Below are 19,260 nucleotides of genomic sequence, written 5' to 3' on the forward strand. Positions count from 1 at the left end.
ATTTCAGACAGAATTTAAATAATAAGAGAATCACCAAAATGGTGCTATACATAATCAAAAATTCTCACCTACAATTGGAGTTAAAATTTTTTTTGAAATTTTGGTCTTGAAGGTGCTGATGTTAACAGGAGTATTGAGGGAATCTTGATGGCTCTGTTAGGATAATTAATACTAGGTGATATAACAGACAGATCCCCACATCTCAGACTTACCCCAACAGAGATTGCCCCTTGTCACGTGAGGTCTGATGCAGGTCAGTTAGCCTTACAGCAATGCCAGCAGAAACACTTTGCCTCCTCACCGGCAGGGCGGGAATAAGAGAGTTGGACGAGGCACACCTGCTCATAGCTCCCTGTCCTGTGGTGCTCACACTTCATCGGCTGGCTCAGTCACATGCTAGGATGTAACTGTAAGTGAGGCTGGGAAATGAAAAGTCTGAGGGCTACTGAGAAGGCTTTGAACACCAAGAGGAAGACTTGTGTTAATTTTAATTATGGGGCTTTTTGATGCTTCTGAGCGAGAGGGGTGGGGGGTAGATGATCAGAGTTGTGCCTTCTGAATGACCTTCAGTTACTAGCATTTTCTCTAAATCAAGGCCCATATCTCCTGTTGCCTGGTTATTAAAAGCTGTTAAATTAGCTTGAGTGCTGATTCTAGCCTCCTTCTCACCTATCTTATTTATTGCTGCCAGGACTGTTAATAAAATAACCCTTTGTATGTCCTTGAATGATAAATACGATGACAATCTAATTTATCACCCACACTGAGATGCCACTGAGCATGAAAGTGCTACTAGTACGCCTGGGCGAGGGGTGTGAGCTGGCATTGTCCCCAGTGAACTGGGACCGGAGGCCACTCCAAGAGGAGACTCAATGGCTGTCTCTTGCCAGCCGGGCCAATCAAGCCCCCAGACCCGCGTCTTCCATAATACAGCAGCACCCACCTGTCCAGCCCTCCCTTGCCCCTGATTTACATTCCTACTCAATCATCACCTCTGCAAACGGGCCTTATTACCCCCATCTAACCAAGCAGTTCGTCCCTTCCCTCTCTATCCCGTTGTCCAGTTTATTTTTTTCTATTGCACTTATTTCTTCCTGACATTATGATTTATTTCTTATGAAATAGCTGTCTCTACCCCCATTGGAATGTAAGCCCCACCAGGGGAGGGACTTTGTTCTGTCCACGACTCCATATCCAGTGCCTTAAAGAGAGCCTGACACATGGTGGGAGCTCGATAAATCATTATTGAGTAAGCACTGTTATACCTTCTACTTCATGTGGATCAAATCCCCTCACCATTGACCCCCACATCCCTCCCAAGTCATTGTTCGTGATGCCCCGTGCGTCTACAGTAAGCTTGATGCTGCCACTCTGGGAGAGCCAGCTGTGCCTCAGGCTTAGCTTCCATCCTTTCACTTTTTGGGACTTTCTTTGAATACGCATTTCTAAACCATCTCCTGTCCTGGGTGAAGATATCTTTCTTAATGTTAATTGGACCGTGTGCTGTGTTGAGGGCAGAGACTACATCATATAAAAAGTCCTCAGCTAGAAAATGGACACAGAAGGGGGCACACTACTCACCTCCAAGAGTTGTAAGGAAAACCGAATGAGAAAATTCACGTGAGCTTTTAAAAGCCATACATAGCACACAATGTAATCAATATAAAATAATTCTAATCAGTATAGCAATTGACAAGATAATTTAAATTTTTTGTATTTTGTACAGTCTTCAAAATCTAGTATATATTTTACACTTAAACACCTCTTTCTTCTTATGAGCCACACTTCAAGCAGTCAGTAGCTACAGGTGGCTAGTGGCTGCTGTTTCGAACAACATAGCTTAAAAAATACAGAAATAGCTGATGTATGGAGTAGTAGCCGTTCCCTCTAGGCCTAAGATAATGCTCAAGGAAAACTCAGAAGATCCATCCCTGCCCCAAAACTTAAGATCCCTTGGAGGGCGAGCGGCTGTGGCCCACAGGGGTGCAAAGACATCCACTGAGGTGTTGCAGGCCTGGGCTGGCAGGTGAGGAAACCACCTGCTGGGATGCTGGAGAGTTTGAAAGGAAGTCTCCCTCTACGATTAAGGGAAAACTGGAAGTCTTTAGGGTTGCCCATGAAGCCTGCCGGAGGGTGTCTGTCTGCCGCTGGGTCAGCCACACAGCGCTGGCTGGACAGGGTCCGTGGGCAGGGATGCTGACAGCCGGCAGCCACACTGTGGGAGCAGCGAGAAAAAGCACTGGAACCAGAAGAGAGTTCCTTCCTCTTACAGTGTTGTTTTCACACTCTTTATAACATTAATGCTGGTTAGCAAAGGAGAAATATTTTGGGTCCTACTCAGGAATCACAGAGGAGGGCAGAAAAGGTAGGTTTGGAACTGAGAGGCAATAAATTAACAATTGGCAAAAAGTGCAACTTACCTGCTTTAAAAATTGAAGTGTCATTCTCGACTGTGCTTCCTCTTCCCTAGGTGAATGCCTACCATGGAATCATCCTCCACTCAAAGGAGGTATCAGCACTTTCCCCTGAAAGTTGCTGCTAGAAAGTGTATGTTACTTAGGGCAACTTGAGGGTGTGTTATCCTGAATACATTGTCAGCTTAGGAAGTGGAGCATTCTAGTTGTCAATAAGACAAAAAAGATATTTTAGTGATAGAGAAGGGAGGTGGAGCTGAGTAAGTAAGCCCTGGGCACTAATTAGGTTCAGATAAATTCCTAGAAGATGATGTAATGGATAAAAGGCTTTGCACATTTTTAAGGATTTCTGGTAGGTATTGTTGGATACCACTTTCCTTTCTTTTCTTGTTATAAAGAAAGCAATTCTAAGACAAACAATGAGAATTTGAAAAGTAGTAGCGTATGTCTTTGAATAGTTTGGATGCTGAGTGCTTTACTTTAGAGTAGAACCTCTGTAAAATTTGGTTGAGTGAATCAGTTTTAGCATTAACAGAGTAACCTTTCTTTTTTTTCATGCAGGATAAATCAGCCAGCAAAGAAAAATCCAAGACACCAGTGAGAATTTTACCACAATTGGCTATGGTAATTTGCCTATACACCCTCCTGGGATTTCTGCCCTTTAAAAAATGTTTATTAGTTTTCAGATTTGTCAATAAGTAACTGAATTTATGATTCTGACTTTTGTGTTCAATTTGAGTATTTTCTGATTGAGAAATTCTGAGGTGCACATAAAAGGAAAACAGTAACTATCTTAATAATAATAAATGTAAGCTGTAATTTCCTTGTAGTAGTATGTACAGAATATTTGCATATTCTGAATAAAAGTATTTCCAAGATGGTCTAGCAGAAAATACATCAGTGTTGGAATTAGGAAGTAAGGCTTTGGGTTCCAGCTTTGTCACTAATGGCTCTGCCATCAGAGGGGGTCACTTGCCTTTCTGAGCCTCAGTTTTTGAGTTTGAAAATAAGAAGTGTTGATGGTCTTTGAGGTGCATCTTCCAGCACTGACATGCTGCCACAAAAGGGTCTTCAGATTTTGCCATCCTTTTGTTTATTATTGTGACTATAAATTGTCAATGTCCTGTGGAAGAGGCAGTTAATAGATATGTTTGGTTGATAAGTGCTGGGTAAGATATGCTCGATGGTAATATATTTTACCCTTTAGGCATTATGTTGAATTGAATGCCATTGATTTATGGTCTTGCAGCTTCTAGAAGCTGAGCTTAAGTGGAGGTTCGGTGCAAACACTGTGTTTTTTTAAATCGTGATAGAATATACATAACATAAAATTGATCATTTTAACCATTTTTAATTGATCTGTAGTTCAGTGGCTTTAAGTTCATTCATATTGTTGTACAGCCATAGCCACCATCCACTTTCAGAACTCTTTTCATCTTCCCCAGCTGCAACTCTTGTCCCCGTGAGAGACACACTCCCTGTTCCCTCCTCTCCTCAGTCCATGGCAAGCAGCATTCTGCTTTCTGTCTCTGTGTATTTGATTACTCTAGGTACCTCATGTAAATTGAATCATACAACATTTATCTTTTGATGCCTGGCTTATTTCACTTGGCATAATGTTCTCAAGTTTCATCCAAAGCATTATTTTTTAAAAAAGATATTTTAAAGAGCTGAGAACAAACTATAAAATTGAATCTGTGTTGCTTTATACAGAAAGATTCCTCATCATTTTAAATGGAGGACATTTTCACATAGAAGACTTGAATTAATATTCTTAGATAAATTATCCTGAATGTTTCAAAATATACATTTTAAATGAAAAGTTTTTGGATAAGGCCAGATCATCCTGCCAATTTCTATAGAATTGAGCTATAGCATCTTTTCTCTAGTTCTGCAAAATCTATCTTAAATTTTCTAGCTTAAAAGATAAGATCTGAAATGGAGTAGACATTTTCTGTTAAAAATTTAACAAATTTTAAAACAACAAAAAAATTGCCCTCAGTTTGTTGTGTCTTGTTAATATATAGATTTAGAGATATAAATTCAATTAAAATTTCCTGATTTAATATTCAGTGACTGAGTTGAATAATAATCCTCTCCTGTCAGTGGCATATAATAGTCTAAAATACTTTTGTTGACTGATTTAGCTATGTTCACCTGCTTTTATGTTCCTGATTTAGCTATGTTCACCTGCTTTTATGTTCACATTTGTCCATATCTTGCATTTTTCAGCATTCTTTGAGTTTTATGTGTTTTAAGGGAGATCATATTTTTAAGAGATTAAAAAAAATCCTTTGATTAAAAAAACTATTTTTATTTGAATATTAGGGTTTGTACTTGGATAGAATTTTCTGGCAGTAGTTTAGACTGAGGGTGATTTTCATTACAGGCCTTTATGCTTCTGTGGTGATCTTTGTTGTTGAAATCCAGGGTGACCCAGGGCTGGTGGCTCTCAGCCTCCGTGAGCTGATGGCCTGCTTCTCACTCTTTGTGTCCACCTCGCTCACAGCCCTCCCACAAGCCTGAAATCCTTTATGGAGCAAGATGAGAGCGGAAGAATGGGAGGGCAGATGAATGGAAAAGCTTTGACTTACTGTCTTAGCTTATTTTCCTGTGAAAGTTGAGCCCAGAAAAAAAAAGGACTTCTTTGTAGGTAGTTTATTTGAAAGTAGGAGTAAAAGATTGAGGAGAGTAAAACCATAAGGCAGTACAAGCATCAAGTTGGTCTGGATGTGAAAAGAAGATACAGATTGAATTGTCAATGTTTAACCATATATACATTTTAGTTTAAAATCCATCTACCTGGGTTTATTGAAGAGCCATAGGTTCTGGCAACAGTTGGGCTGGGGGTGGGGGTATAACTTAGTGGTAGAGCATGTGCTTAGCATATGCGAGGTCCTAGGTTCAATTCCCAGTACCTCTATAAAAAAAAAGAGAGAGAACAGTGGGTCTGTGTTCTGGCATTGTGATACCTGGCTCAAGCTAATTAGTTGTTGCCTTTTTAGAAGACATAGGTTTTCTCCCACCTGCCACAGTCCCCACCACCCTCTATTGTTTCCCAGCCCTGAAGCTGAGCACCAATTAGCTATCATCACTAGCTTTCTTCCCTCTTTTATAATACATGCCCAAATCGTGTAAGTGTAAGAATTTATGACCCCCACCTTAAACAATGGAATAAATTTGTGAGTTGCCAGAGTAATCTAACGTTGCTGAAGCCATGAGAACAGGAAAATCCTTTGGAGCTGGAATGTAGAGGAACTCGTTAGCATCGGAGGGCAGCAAGAAGCGCCTCTCGTTAAAATGGAAGGCTTAAACATCACTTGCCAGTGTCTGGGGCTGAGTAAACTCTGGAGTGAATGCCCAGTGTTAGGGAACAGGCACCCACATCAGTCCAGCAGCAGAGTTTTTGGTAACGTCTCCCAAATGTCACACCACACCACTCACAGGCTTGAACAAGATTTGCTATTGGGTGTTTGTGCCTTCTTTCCAGACGTCCTAATTTGTTTGAGAAAATGTCTGTGTTTATACATTTTTATGCATTTCATGAAAAAAGTTTTTTTTTCCAATCTTATTTTGTTAATGCTATTTAAATTTCATATTTCAGGTGAGTACAAAGCCCCAGTGGCAGCAGGCAGCTCCCTCATTCCATTTGAATGTAAAGCAGGATGATGAGATTCCAGAGCAGTTTAGTGTTAAAAATGAACAGTCGTATGGTAAGAACTTTAATATTCTTAGACTTAAGGAAACTTTATAGAGAAAAAAAAATCACACAATATTTTTAAACTAAATAAACTAAGTAGTGAAATTGTAAAATTCAAATGATATTTATATCAAGTAGAAAAATTTTTCCCAGATGTGTTCCCTAGGAAAATAATTGATTCCAGTTCTTGGTTATTTCAGGCTGTTGTCAAAGCTATAAAAACTGACCTTTAAGGAATTGGAATGTTTATAATAAAACTTTGATTTATTGTATTCAGAATTTGTCTCTGCATCAAAGACTAAAGTTATTCCTAAGAGAGATTTTAATAAGTTGTAAACATTACTTTTAAATTAGTCATATTGATATTTTTTATTTTGACTCATCAGGTTGATTACCTTGAATATTAACTTTTTTTTAATCATGGTTCTTTAAATTTTCTGGAAGTTATGTATGATTTTAATCTTGTTCATTTTAAGATTCTATGCAATTATAATTGAAAAATCTGAGTTTATTAGCATATTAGTCAAAATGTAAAATAAATTAATTGAATATTCTTGAAATAAAGGTTTCTATTATGATGACAAAATAAGTCATTTAACCTTCTGAACGTTAAAGAAAGTAAATTATAAGTACTTGAGAGCTTAAATTAAAAGGTGCTTTAGTATTTTATTCTAACCAATGTTTTCTCTTACTTAGTAGATGACTAACTTATGCTTTTTTTTAAAAAAACAAAATTCAAGCTGAATACGTGAAACACTTTGGGAAAAAGGGAAAATTGCTTGACCAAATTGATGATAGTCATGCTGGACCATCTACTTACAAATCAAAGAGCAAATCTCCACATAAGGAACGAGAAAATTTTAGAAGCACTCTTGTTAATGTCATTATGTAAGTTCTATAACCAACCAATATGTGTCAGCCTAGTTAGAGCCCCTGGGAACTTTTTATCTAAAAATATAAGGATTCTGTGCATCTCTGAGGATACCTGAAAGCCTTTATTGGAATCAGGTCAGGATATAAATAAGGAATGAAAAATTGAGCTTAATCTTATTAAGGTGTCCCACTTTTAATTATCATGAACTGAAAAGGTACGTCAATGGAAATAATCAATAAAAAAACCTATAATAGGAATAGAAAAGAGTTTTATTTGAGCCAAACTGAGGACTATAGTCTGGGAGACACAGGTTCTCAAGAAGCACTTGAATTGTGTTCCACCAGGCTACAAAATATAGGAGGCTTATAAAGGCAAAAAGTGCAAGGTTACAGTTCGTTTCATGAATTGCTTATCAAGAAATATAATTGGAACTGGCAAGAAGTAAGGGTGCTTGTTAAGTAAGGATTGGTTTGGGTCCAAAATAGTTGCATAGTTACAGGGGGAGACTTGAGACCATAAGGTTGTAGTTGGCAGCTGCTAACAGATACTGTTCTGAGCACAGCTGGTGGTGTCCTCAAGGTTGATATAGTTCAGAAAATTCAAGTTCTCAGGGATGCAGGAACATGTCTGAAACCACATCCACGGTGGTCCCCTGGCTCCATTTTAAATTCCTAGAACAGTTACTCAGTTCAGATTTTTAAATGCAGTCTTTTTTTAATTGTTAAAGTAGATGTACAATGCATGTTTTACAGGCTGTTCAAGTTAGCATGAAGTTCAAGCCAAATCATGTATAAGGCAGTATTATTTCCTCATACCTCAATATGTGAAAATTGCTTCCATTGGGTGCCAATGGGAATGATTGTGGGTTGAGAGAGCAGTGTCTAGAGGTCTTGGTTGTAGGCATGGTGGCTGGTGGAAGATAAGGGACAGGTTTTTCTTTCTCCATCTTGTCTGCTCAGGTGATGTGATGACTTCCATTGCGTTATGGGTCTCCTTGTGTATAAAAGGAAGGAACTGGGGTGAAACGATCAGCAGTGTGATCAGGGCAGGGCTTGCCCAGTCTGAGGTGCAGATCTGTTTATGGAGGGTAAAGCGGATGTAAGTCACCAGTTCCTCTTTGCTTGTTTTTTCACAGCTTAGCACTGGTTGCTCAGTAGCTTCTTTCTTTCATTATGACTCTTAAGGCACACACACTGACATTTGTGAACAGAGTTTAGTGACATGTTACAGTAAGTCAGGCAGCTATAGAGCCCTGTTGTACTGTCTTCATGTGACACCCTGGTCACTGGTTGGACAGGCATCTTGAAGGGAGGACAGTGGGCACTGTGTGCTTACGAAGGGGAGGAGGTTTTTGTGGGAGCCCTGAGCAGTGAGCTCACAGGCATGTGCCTCTGGGAGAGTGGTTTGGAGTTTGCTTTTGCCAGGCACTGCTAGAAATTACCAGCGTGGCCCACTTACATCGCTTTCTTTGATTAAGCACTCTTAGATCCCACAACACCCCAAGCCATGGAGGGGTAATCCTCTGGTTACAAATTCTTAGAAGCCACTTCTTCTCTCCCCAATGTCCTGGCCAAGACAGAGGATCTTTCTTGACACAATTTCCCTGTGTCTGTCATTTTTGGTCCTCCTCTGTTTGAGGATAGAGCCCCTCTGGGGTTTCAGCTTCATACAGGGGTCTGGAGTTGAGGTCTCCATTTCACTCTGGCCTGCAGATCGTCTCCTGACCCACGTGGGCATTTAAGTCCAAGGCCCCGCCTCCCCAGGCACAGCCTCAGCCTTGGGGATTGGCTGTTATTCCACTTTGTCATTTTTCCTATTTTCCCTCCTGAGTATTTCCTTTTTTTCTTGTGAGCTCAGCTATGCATTCAAAAGGAGCTTTGTGACATGTTATCCAGTATTTATAGAATGGTACTGGGAGGTTTTTCAGATTATTTTTGCTGCTGTGTTGTAAAAAATCAAGTCTCTTTTTAAACATTTTATGTCACTTTTTAGTTATGCCTTTAATAAACATGATATGGATGGGCTTATTAAACTCAATCTTAGAGTTTTTTACTTCAATAGCATGTTGAATCCTATGTATAGTCATTGGTATTTCTTACATATGTGGACTTAATTTCTAATGGTTTATTTTGTATTTTCTATTTGTTGTATGTTGACCTTGCTTATTTATTTTTGCTTTTTTTAATGTTTTCTATTGAACTGAATTTTCTCTCTTCTCCCTTTATTTCCATTGGCTTAAAATCTATCAAATACATTTTTTTATTTTAGTAGTTACCATAACATTTAAAACCACATATTGTAATTTATATTTTTTAAAGTTTAAAGTTCATTTCGCCTATCTTCCCCTTGAATAACACAAAAGGACCTTGGAATTCTTTAACTTAGCTCTGAACTTTCCTTTGCATTTTTTCATGTGGTTATTGTTTGTTTTATTTCTTTTTTTTTTTTACATTTTTTATTGATTCATACTCATTTTACAGTGTTGTGTCAAATTCCAGTGTTCAGCACAATTTTTCAGTCATTCATGGACATATACACACTCATTGTCACATTTTTTTTCTCTGTGATTTATCATAACATTTTGTGTATATTTCCCTGTGCTATACAGTGTAATCTTGTTTATCTATTCTGCAATTTTGAAATCCCAGTCTATCCCTTCCCACCCTCTACCCCCACCTTGTTTGTTTTATTTCTACCAGTATTTCTATAATATTTTAGTTCTAGCAAATTCTTAACTCCCCCCTACTCTTTAACACTTACTTAGATTTACTAACATCTTTTCTAATTTCTTAGAAAATTGTCTCTGCATCCCATTCTTCACTTCTGGGTTCATTTTCTTTTTTGCTGAAGTTCATCCCTCAGTTCCCTAAATGAGAATCTGTGGGGAGTCAACACAAGACTTTCATTTCTGTAAAGGTCTCCACTATCTTGCCCTTTCTCCTAAATTAATGACTTAGCTGGCTACAGAATTAAAGGATGATAGTAATTTCCCTCTAAGAATCTGGAAAGCATTTGATTGAAAAATTTTAAACTATTTACCCTAGCTTTGTTGATAAGTAAAATACGTTTAAAGTGCACAATGTGATGACTTTACTACTTAAGCATTGTGGAAAGATTCCCACAGTTGAGCTGACACATCTATCACCCTCACATACTTACCTTTTTTTTTTTTTGATGAGATCCTTTAAGTTCTACTCTCTTAGGAAATTTTAATTACACTACAGTGTTATCATCATATCCTCACGATGGCATGTGTTATTGTTGGGGAGAACTTTGTTTATAATCTGTATTTGTACTCTGTCAGCTTATCTTTTTCTATTTGTTTCTTTTTGAACGTTTTATTTTCAAAGACTTCAGATAGGCTTTAAAAGACACAGCTTTATTGACACATAATTTTCATACCATTAAATTCATCCATATTAAGTGTACAATTGAATGAATTTTAGTACGTTTCTACAGTTGCGCAATCTTCACTGAAACCCAGTTTTAGAATACTTCCATCAGCCACAGAAGTTCCCTTATGCCCATTTTAGTTAATCCTCTCTACCACTGGTTGCCCCAGGCAGTCATTTATCTGCTTTCTGTCTCTATAGCTTTGTATTTCCTAAAGTTTCGTATTAATGGAATTATACATTATGTATGTTTTTTTGAAATCCATTCATCTTGTTCATTGTTTCTTGTTTGGAGCTATTATGAATGATGCTACCATGAACTTGGCATGCAAGTCTTTTTGTGGACGTATGTGTTCATTTTTCCTGGGTAGATATCTAGTTGTAAGGATGCTGGGTTGTGTAGTAGGCGTACGTTTAAATTTTTAAGACATTTCGAAACTGTTTCCCAAATCACTATACCATTTTACATTCCCTTAAGTATAAAGAAGTTTCTAGTTTCTCCACATTCTTGCCCACACTTTGTCTTCTGTTTTGCCATTCTAGCCATTCCAGTAGATTTGTTGTTGTACCTCATTATGGCTTTAAGTTCTATGCTCCTAATAACTAATGATGATGGGTGTCTTTTTTTGTAGTTGTTTGACATTCACATAATTTCTCTAGGGGCAGTATCTACTTAAATCATTTACCCATTTAAAGAAGTTGGGTTGTTTGTCTTATTATTGCATTGTAAGAGTTCTTTATATATTTTCTATGCAAGTCCTTTACCAGATATATCTTTTGTAAATGTTTTCTCCAGTTTATGGCCAATCCTTTTATTTCGTTAATGATATTTTTTGAAAAGCAAGAGGTTTCAGTTTTGAGGAAGCTCAGCTTACCAGCTTTTTTTTCATTTATTGTTCATGCTCTTGGAGTCATATCTAAAAACCTTTTCCTATCACAAGATCATAAATGTTTATTTGTTTCCTTAGAAGTTTTAGCTTAGTTCTAGTTTTAGCTCTTAGGTTTATGTGTATTACTCATTCCACTGATGTCTGCAGTGTGAGTAAGGGTTGAAGTTCATTTTTTGCGTATAGATATCCAAATGTTTCAGCCCTGTTTGTTGAAAAGACAGTTCTCATTGAATCATCTTGGCACCTTTTCTGAAAATCATTTGATCATATATGGGGTCCTATTTCTGTTCCATTGCTCTATATGTCCATATTTACACCACTGTGTTGTTGTCTTGATCACTGTAGCTTCATGCTTAGTTTTGAAATCAGGTAGTTTAAGTCCACAAAATTTATTCTTTTTCAAAATTGTGTTGGCTATTCTAAGTCTTTCACATTTTCATATATACCTTAAGATCACCTTGTCAGTTTCTAGGGGAAAAAGCTTACTGAGATACAGTAGGCAATACATTGAATCTATAGATCCATTTTGTGAGAATTGCCATTTTAATAATATTCAGCCTTCCAGTCCATGAACATGGTATTTCTCTCCATTAATTTAGATTTTCTTTAAGTACTCTCAGCAGTATCTTGTATTTTTAATGTACAAAGTCTTATACTTTCAAAAATTTTATTTCTAAGTATTTTGGGTGTGAATGAAATTGTTTAATTTCATTTTCTGATTGTTCTTTGCCTGTATGTAGGAAAATCTATTGCTATTTGCTTGTTAATTTTACATCTTAAGACCTTACTAAACTTTCTTAATAGTTCTGGAGTTTTTAATAGTTTCCTATATATACAATCATGTTGTGCATGATAAATGTGTCGTGTGTACAATAAAACATACAATATATAGTTTTACTTCTTCATTTTCAATTTAGATGCCTTCCATTTCTTTCTCTTTCCATTTTGCACTTGGTCTGTCCTTCAGTACATTGTTGAATAGAATAAGTGACAGTGAATTTTCCAGCCTTAGGGGGAAAGCATTCAGTCTTTCACATTTATGTAAGATGTTAGTTGTAGATTTTAAGATGCCCTTCATTCGATTAAGGAAACTCCCTTCTTTTCCTAGTTTGATGAGTTTTATCATAAATGGGTGCTGGATTTTTGTCAAATGCTGTTCGATCATTGAGATGATCACCTGATTTTTGTCCTTTTTTAGTATGATAATTACATTAATTGCTTTTCATATGATAAGAAACCTTACATTTCTCTCACTTAGTCATCATGATCCTTTCTATATGTTCCTGGCCTTGTTAACATTTTGTTAAGGATTTTCACGTCTATATTAATGATGTGGGTCTGTACTTTTCTTGTCTTGTCTTCGTATGGCTTTGGTGTCAGCACCACTGGCCTCATCAAATGAGTTGGGAAGAGTTTCCACCTCCCCTGTTTTCTGCAAGACTTTGTGTGGAGTTGGTATTACTTCTCCTTACTTGTTTGATAGAATTTATTAGTGAAGCCATCTGGACTTGGACTTTTCTTTGTGGAAAGATTATTACTGATTCAATTAGTTTACTTGATAAAGATCCATTCATACTTTCTTTTCTTCTAGAGTCATGTTTGGTTTTTTTCAGCCTTTTGGGAATGTGTTCTTTTCATTTAAGTTGTCTAATTTGCTGGCATACATTTGTTTAGATAAATTCCTTGCTTTCAGCCTTCCTACTCATTTCCTCCCTTGGTATCTGCTGACTGCAGGACAGCAGGTCCCTTGGGGTCTCCTTGGCAGATTGGTTTCCTTCCTGCGTGAGTCACGGACTGTAGTGTTTTCAACTCTGTTTCATCTGTTCTCTATCTTCTTTTCATGTTTCATGTTCATGTCACCATCAGGAACCAAAAATCCCTATTGAGTTAATAAGGAGAAAACATATCAAGATAGCTCTTTCATTTTTGAGAAATAAAGTACATGGCATTTTCTCTTTAACCAGGTAAAGTGTATCCAAGAGTCATTGTTTTATTTCTGAATGGAATGTTCTGTTGGAAAGAGCATGGCAGTTTGGAAGCACACAGGGATTGGCCAGTCCTTGTTTTTGTATTGAGTGAACTATGTGATGAAGGGGAAGTTATTAAATCTCTGACATTCCTTCTTGTTCTGTGAAGTGGGGGCTAATTATGTCACTGTGTCTCCTGTGACAATAGGTGTGAGGATTAGAGATAATATATGAGAGACTATTTAGGGACTGATTGACTAGGTGATGGATAAAAAGCTTCTATTACTGCTGTTTCCAGTGAGCAGAATCTTTGCCTGGGGCCAGGGAATGGTAGTCAGTTTTAGGGCTGAAAGGATCTTCATTCTCACTCCGAGAGCCCTCCGACTTCTTGCTCCTCACCTACCTGCCCTCGCTGCGCCCTGCTGGGCCCACATTACTTTCACAGAGGGTGAAGTTTGAGTCACAGATTTTAGCCAGGTAGTTAAGCGCTTCTGCCGTTAAAAACATCAACAACTCAGTTATTAAGGTCAGATACTCTCCAGTGGCAGAATCTGAACCCAGACGTCCTGATTCCTGAAGTATGTTACTGTCATTCGTACCTTTTCACTATACAATCACTAAAATAATGGGACGATTACTTTTGTAGTTTAACTCTTTCCAACCACAGAATTCCTTGAAGATCTCCCACCACTCCTTCTATGCTCGTATTCCCTCACTTAATAAATGTTTCTTGAGCACCTACCATGTACTGAATTAGACTGAGACATGACTGAGACATTGCCTCGACTCTTGTCTCTGGTCTGTATAACTGAAGAGAGTAAGTGTAAAGTTCACAAAATATTGGATTCCTTGATTTGCAAAAGACAAAATTGGTCAGAAGATTCATTCTGGGTACCTGGTTTGGTGCAAAATCTCAGATATTCAATAAACCTCCCCTCTCTGCCCACGGGGCAGTTAGGGGGGTGAAGCACTTTATCACACAGCATCACTAGCCTGTATCCACCCCATATGAAGTTGGGGTCCAGAGCACGAGACAGTCAATGATAAAGAGGTTACAGCTATCTCAGAACAATCTATTTTTCCTGAAGATATGAACTATGCCTTTCTGCACACTGAAGTCCCAGAAGAAGTCACACAATGTGGCTTGTATCTGGCATAGGTTTGAATTGAATTATATATAAACATTATAGTATTATATGAAGAGATAGCCAATAATAAATACATTAGGAGCATATGAGCTTCTGTGTCACTTGTTGCTAAGTTTTAATGTCTGTCCCTAGAAATCTGAGAAATGATATTTCAAAGAATGTATCTGTGTCTTCGGCAGAACTACATTTAAATTATTTTCCATCAGTGTTCTTTTAAACTGCATATTTATAAATAACCATTCATAGTTTACGAATAATGCAAAAATGCTCCTATAAAATTTCATAAAAGGGAGAGCTTGATTTTGGAAGAATGAATAAAGCCCACCAAAAAAGATGTGGCCTCTGAATTAGATCTTCCAAATCACTTCCACTATACCTGTCTATGAATAAGGAGAAAGTATTCTGGGAGGAATATGGTACCAAACAAATATGTATACTATTTATAGAATGTTCAACAATGTATTTTTTCTTACGATTTTATAGAAAGACAGTCTGATGTTATTATATCCACTGATTCATGTTCTAACTGCCCTTTCTATACATTTGAATAGTGTTTTTATCTTTTTCTTAGGCAACAAGATACTGTCTTAGACTCAGCTGCTCCTGATGAGAGCACATTTCCAAAACTGACCACTTCTGCGATAGAGAAAGACATCTTGGTAATGAGCTATTTCTTTTGTCAGTATAACTGAAAGTAAAGGAAGTGCTTGAAGATGCTTTTATACGTTTGGGATTATTCTGTGCTCCTTCCTTATGGAACTATGTGGAAGCAGGAGTAAATACAAAGTTCCATAAAACTGCTTTATTAGATTCGTGGAGGAAATCATTTTCTCCCTGTCACCTAAGATCACAGTCAGAATCTCCAGTCTACCTGCTCCCGACATTAAAGCTAGCCTCAGTCATGTATAGCCTTTACGTGTCCTTATTCTTCTGTGAGAAATTATCTTAATTATATACTGTACACTTCACAAAGCATCTTAACCTACTTTAGAAAAAGTAGTTCTTCAAGTATTTCGAATATAGAATTTTTAAAAAGTAAACATCAAAGACTAACATTGCTGATTTGAAAGTAATTTGCTGTTTAAATTTTTCTAATAAGTGACATGTAAACACTTGTGAAAGTACATTGAAGCTAAATGTCCATTATTAGATAAATACTATCATGTCTTAAAATGAATATTTTGTGCACACATTTAATAACATCTATAAAATTATGGTATGGGATATTAATAGGCCAATCAGAAATTTCCTACATCTTGTTGTATATTTCTGAGATTAACGTATAAGGATACTGATTCACGTACAGCTTTTAAGATCTACTTCTGATTATCAATGATAAAAGGACGAAAACTAACTTATCAACACGTCACACATTTTTAGCACACCTAATTCTACTTCACGTGGGTTCTATTTGGTACATCATATATTTGGTCACATAACTTCATGTTTTCCAATGGATTTATGAATTAAGAGCTTTAATTTTCATGAAGTAAGTTTTTTTTAATTTAGGAGGTTTCAGACAATGCCAACATGTATTGCACAAAATAATTTTTTGCTTTATAATACCTTATTCTACTAAAAGTTTAATTGTGCTCAGTAGTTTTATTTTTGATCAACACATTTATTATAGTACTAAACCTATCTCCATTTCTCTGTCTCTTTTGTGTAGCGATATTACTATTACATACACCATGGAATTGATACGGACCACGTAGCCCCAATGGAAGATTCTTGGCTGGAGCACGTATTGAATCTAGTCCCCCAACATCTGAAAGTCCTCACTAACAGCATAGATGTATTATCTGATGAAATGAGAGAAGATTATCTTCTGAGCGTAAAAAAATCCATAGGTAAATCAGTGTTTCTCGTTGCTTTTTAATTTGCACGTGTCTCATGAAAGATAATTTTCAAAAAAAATTAAAGTTAACACCTATACTTAAAACTATTATAATATGCTGTTTCTTGTCTTTCTGTTACCCTGCTTGAGATCAGGTAAATTTAATTAGTACAGCAAAAAATTTTAAAGTATTTCTGTTTCTAGGATATAGTCTTCTCAACAAAAGACAGAACTGAGGAAAATTATAAAATGTTAATCAGTATTACTAATTTCATAAGCTAGAGTATGATTAATTGCAAAACTGTTGCTATAGACCAGGGGTTAGTAAACTACAGCTCACAGGCCCAGTCTGGCCCACTGCCTGTTTTTGTAAATAAAGTTTTATTGGAACACAGCCACACACATTTATTTACATATTGTCTATAGCTGCTTTTGAACTATAAGAGATTGTTGAATAGTTGTGATAGAGGCCTTGTGGCTCACACAGTTGAAAATACTTGCAGTCTGGCCCTTTACACAAAGTTTGGTGACTCGGGGTATAGACCAATAGACCCTAAGATTGATTGATCATAATCATTTAAAAAATACTCATATCTTGACCCATCTAGATTCAAATCACTGGAGATAGGCCTTTCAAATTGTTGCTTTTAAAAATGGTTCTCCAGTTGATTGTGATAGTAAGCCTGGTATAATTGGTGCTATGTTCAGAGTTGGAGAAATCTTAGTGCTCTGGAGTAGGCTGGGGACCCTTCAAGGAGGAGGGCATTCATTGCATTGAAGACTATATTGAGTGTCTTGGTAATATAAAGAGCCAGATCCTTGCTCCCAAAGAGTTCATAGTGTAGTGAAGGGGATGGATAAGTCACTAAATTGTAAGGCAGGCTAGTAAGTGCACTGAGGAGGGAAATGGAGAACACTCTCTAAGGGAGTTGAGGTTATGCCTGACTTGTTAGGACCGAGGAACACCTGAACCGCGTCATGAAGGATGAAGTGCATGAGGGAACATATGTGGCCTAGGAAGTGGCATGAACGATGGTAGATGTGCATGAAAGTCTCTTCCAGGCTTGCAAGAAATTCTGATGGCCAAAGCAGAGGGTGCACTGGGGGAAGAGGGCAGAATATAAGGGCCTCATATGCCTTTTTTTAAGCATTTGAAGGTAAAGGAGAGTCACTGAAAGGTTTTAAGCAGAGAGGTAATAACATATTTATGTTTTAGAAAGAGCATATTCCAAAGACAGGCAGGAAAATTAGAATTAACTGTAAATTAAAGACCCCGAAGCAGAAGTAGCTCACTTTGCTGATTTCATAACAAGATTGTTTTATGCTCTGAAGCAACTTAAAAGAGAGTAACAAAACAGTATGTGTCTTTCCTTTGTGAAGGGAAACTACTGCTACTCTGTTTTGTTGACTTTCAATCCAACAGGAACTACTTTTGGTGCAAAAACTATAAAGTAAAATGTAATATTAAAGGCAATTATTTTCAAATGAAAGAACACAGACATTGTTAAGAAAGAGCACGTATACTCTCAAAGACTCAGACCTCAAAGACACACACGTCATAGATGTTCTAAAAAAAGTTTTAAAATTTTCTTATATTCGTAAAGGTACATATTGCTCATTATTTTTAAAAACTTAACATAATTTAAACAATTTTAAAGGAATTTTGCAATTGCTTAGAAATATACTATAAGCTGATTGATCATAACTTTTCAATTCTCTTTTAGTTGATTTTGTTTTAAAAGATCCTAGGGAAAAAGAAGATGATAAAAAGGTAGAAGAACTGCCACCACATCGTGCTGAGTAAGCAGTCGGGTTTCTCTAAGAATATTGATTTTGTGATCAATTTCTGTGTGTGTGTGTGTATATATCTATACACTGACTGTATTTTTCATATATATGTTGATAATTTGTATGTTTTATATATACAACTAATTGTTCATACTATCTTTGTTTATGTGTTTAAGCCCTAACATGTTACGTTTACAAATTGCTGGATGGATGACAAGCAGATACACTGACAAATGGACACCCAGGTGGTTAAAACATAAGTACCCTGGTGAATGAACTTGATAGAGACCTTTGTGTCTCCACAGCTCCTAGCACAGGCTTCAGATGTAATAGGAACATGAAAGCTTGATGGCAACTTCAATGCCCCAAAACACTTTGGGAACGTTGCAGAAAATAATTCAAATGTAGAGTATATTTCATTTTATTACATGGATTAAAATATAGAATACATAATGGGAAAATACACTTGCTATAAATTTTCCCCCAAGTAATTAACATTTAGGAATAAATCTCTTAAATAGTTGAAGAGTAGACCTTGTATTTATATGATTAAGTAACTACTTCAATTTGTTTCTTTTGTATAATTTTAAGAATTCCCCAAATTGTTTGTCTTAACAACTAAAAAAAGTTAGTATATTTCAATAGAGACCAGCTTTTCTTCCAGGGATAGACAAAGATAATCCTTTGTAATTGTAAAGGTGGTATGGCCTCAAACGAAAAACTGAATTAAACTTACTATATATTAAAAAAAAAAACTGTTTAAAATCAACGAGAGTGAAAAAAAATTACAGGCATAAAATGTAAATGTGTAAATACCCTCTAAAAGATGAAGATGCCACATCTTTAGTATATAGAAGATGATTATTCAAGGCTTAGGAGTTACAGAATGTCTATAAATAGGGATGTTAGTGATTTTGTAAGTGACCTTTACACATTCAGAGGTGAAGTTCAAGAAGATTTCCAGGCTGGACTAGATTCTTAAAATGTTTTAAAAATTAAATAGAGACATTAGACACTTAAATGTTAATTTAAAAAAAATCAAGATGTGTATGAAATGTAGTTGGCTACTGTTTCTGATCATTATTAGTTACATGTGGACTCAATCAGATCAAGTATTGAGAGAAAAACATTACCTGATGTGATAAAAATTCAAATCTAATTTTATACGCATTAGTTAGAAATTATACTACACAAAGAGGATGACTTTTATATGTTTTAAAGCATAATTACATGTTTTGTCATTACCATGA

The 19,260-nt window shown here is 36.6% G+C and overlaps 1 protein-coding gene across 3 annotated transcripts in view; it reads left to right on the top strand.

The window, feature by feature from the left end:
* DNAH7 (dynein axonemal heavy chain 7) overlaps positions 1 to 19,260 on the top strand; it is a 209,878-nt gene that overhangs the window by 14,516 nt on the left and 176,102 nt on the right. For all 3 annotated transcript variants that reach the window (XM_072961566.1, XM_072961567.1, XM_072961568.1), the window contains exons 3-8: positions 2,976 to 3,038; positions 6,019 to 6,127; positions 6,855 to 7,002; positions 14,957 to 15,044; positions 16,055 to 16,235; positions 17,947 to 18,022. In XM_072961566.1, the coding sequence (XP_072817667.1) occupies positions 2,976 to 3,038; positions 6,019 to 6,127; positions 6,855 to 7,002; positions 14,957 to 15,044; positions 16,055 to 16,235; positions 17,947 to 18,022 (665 nt within the window). The remainder of the gene's footprint in view (positions 1 to 2,975; positions 3,039 to 6,018; positions 6,128 to 6,854; positions 7,003 to 14,956; positions 15,045 to 16,054; positions 16,236 to 17,946; positions 18,023 to 19,260) is intronic.

Source organism: Vicugna pacos, chromosome 5 (genome assembly GCF_048564905.1).
Source record: "Vicugna pacos chromosome 5, VicPac4, whole genome shotgun sequence".
NCBI classification, from domain to species: domain Eukaryota; kingdom Metazoa; phylum Chordata; class Mammalia; order Artiodactyla; family Camelidae; genus Vicugna; species Vicugna pacos.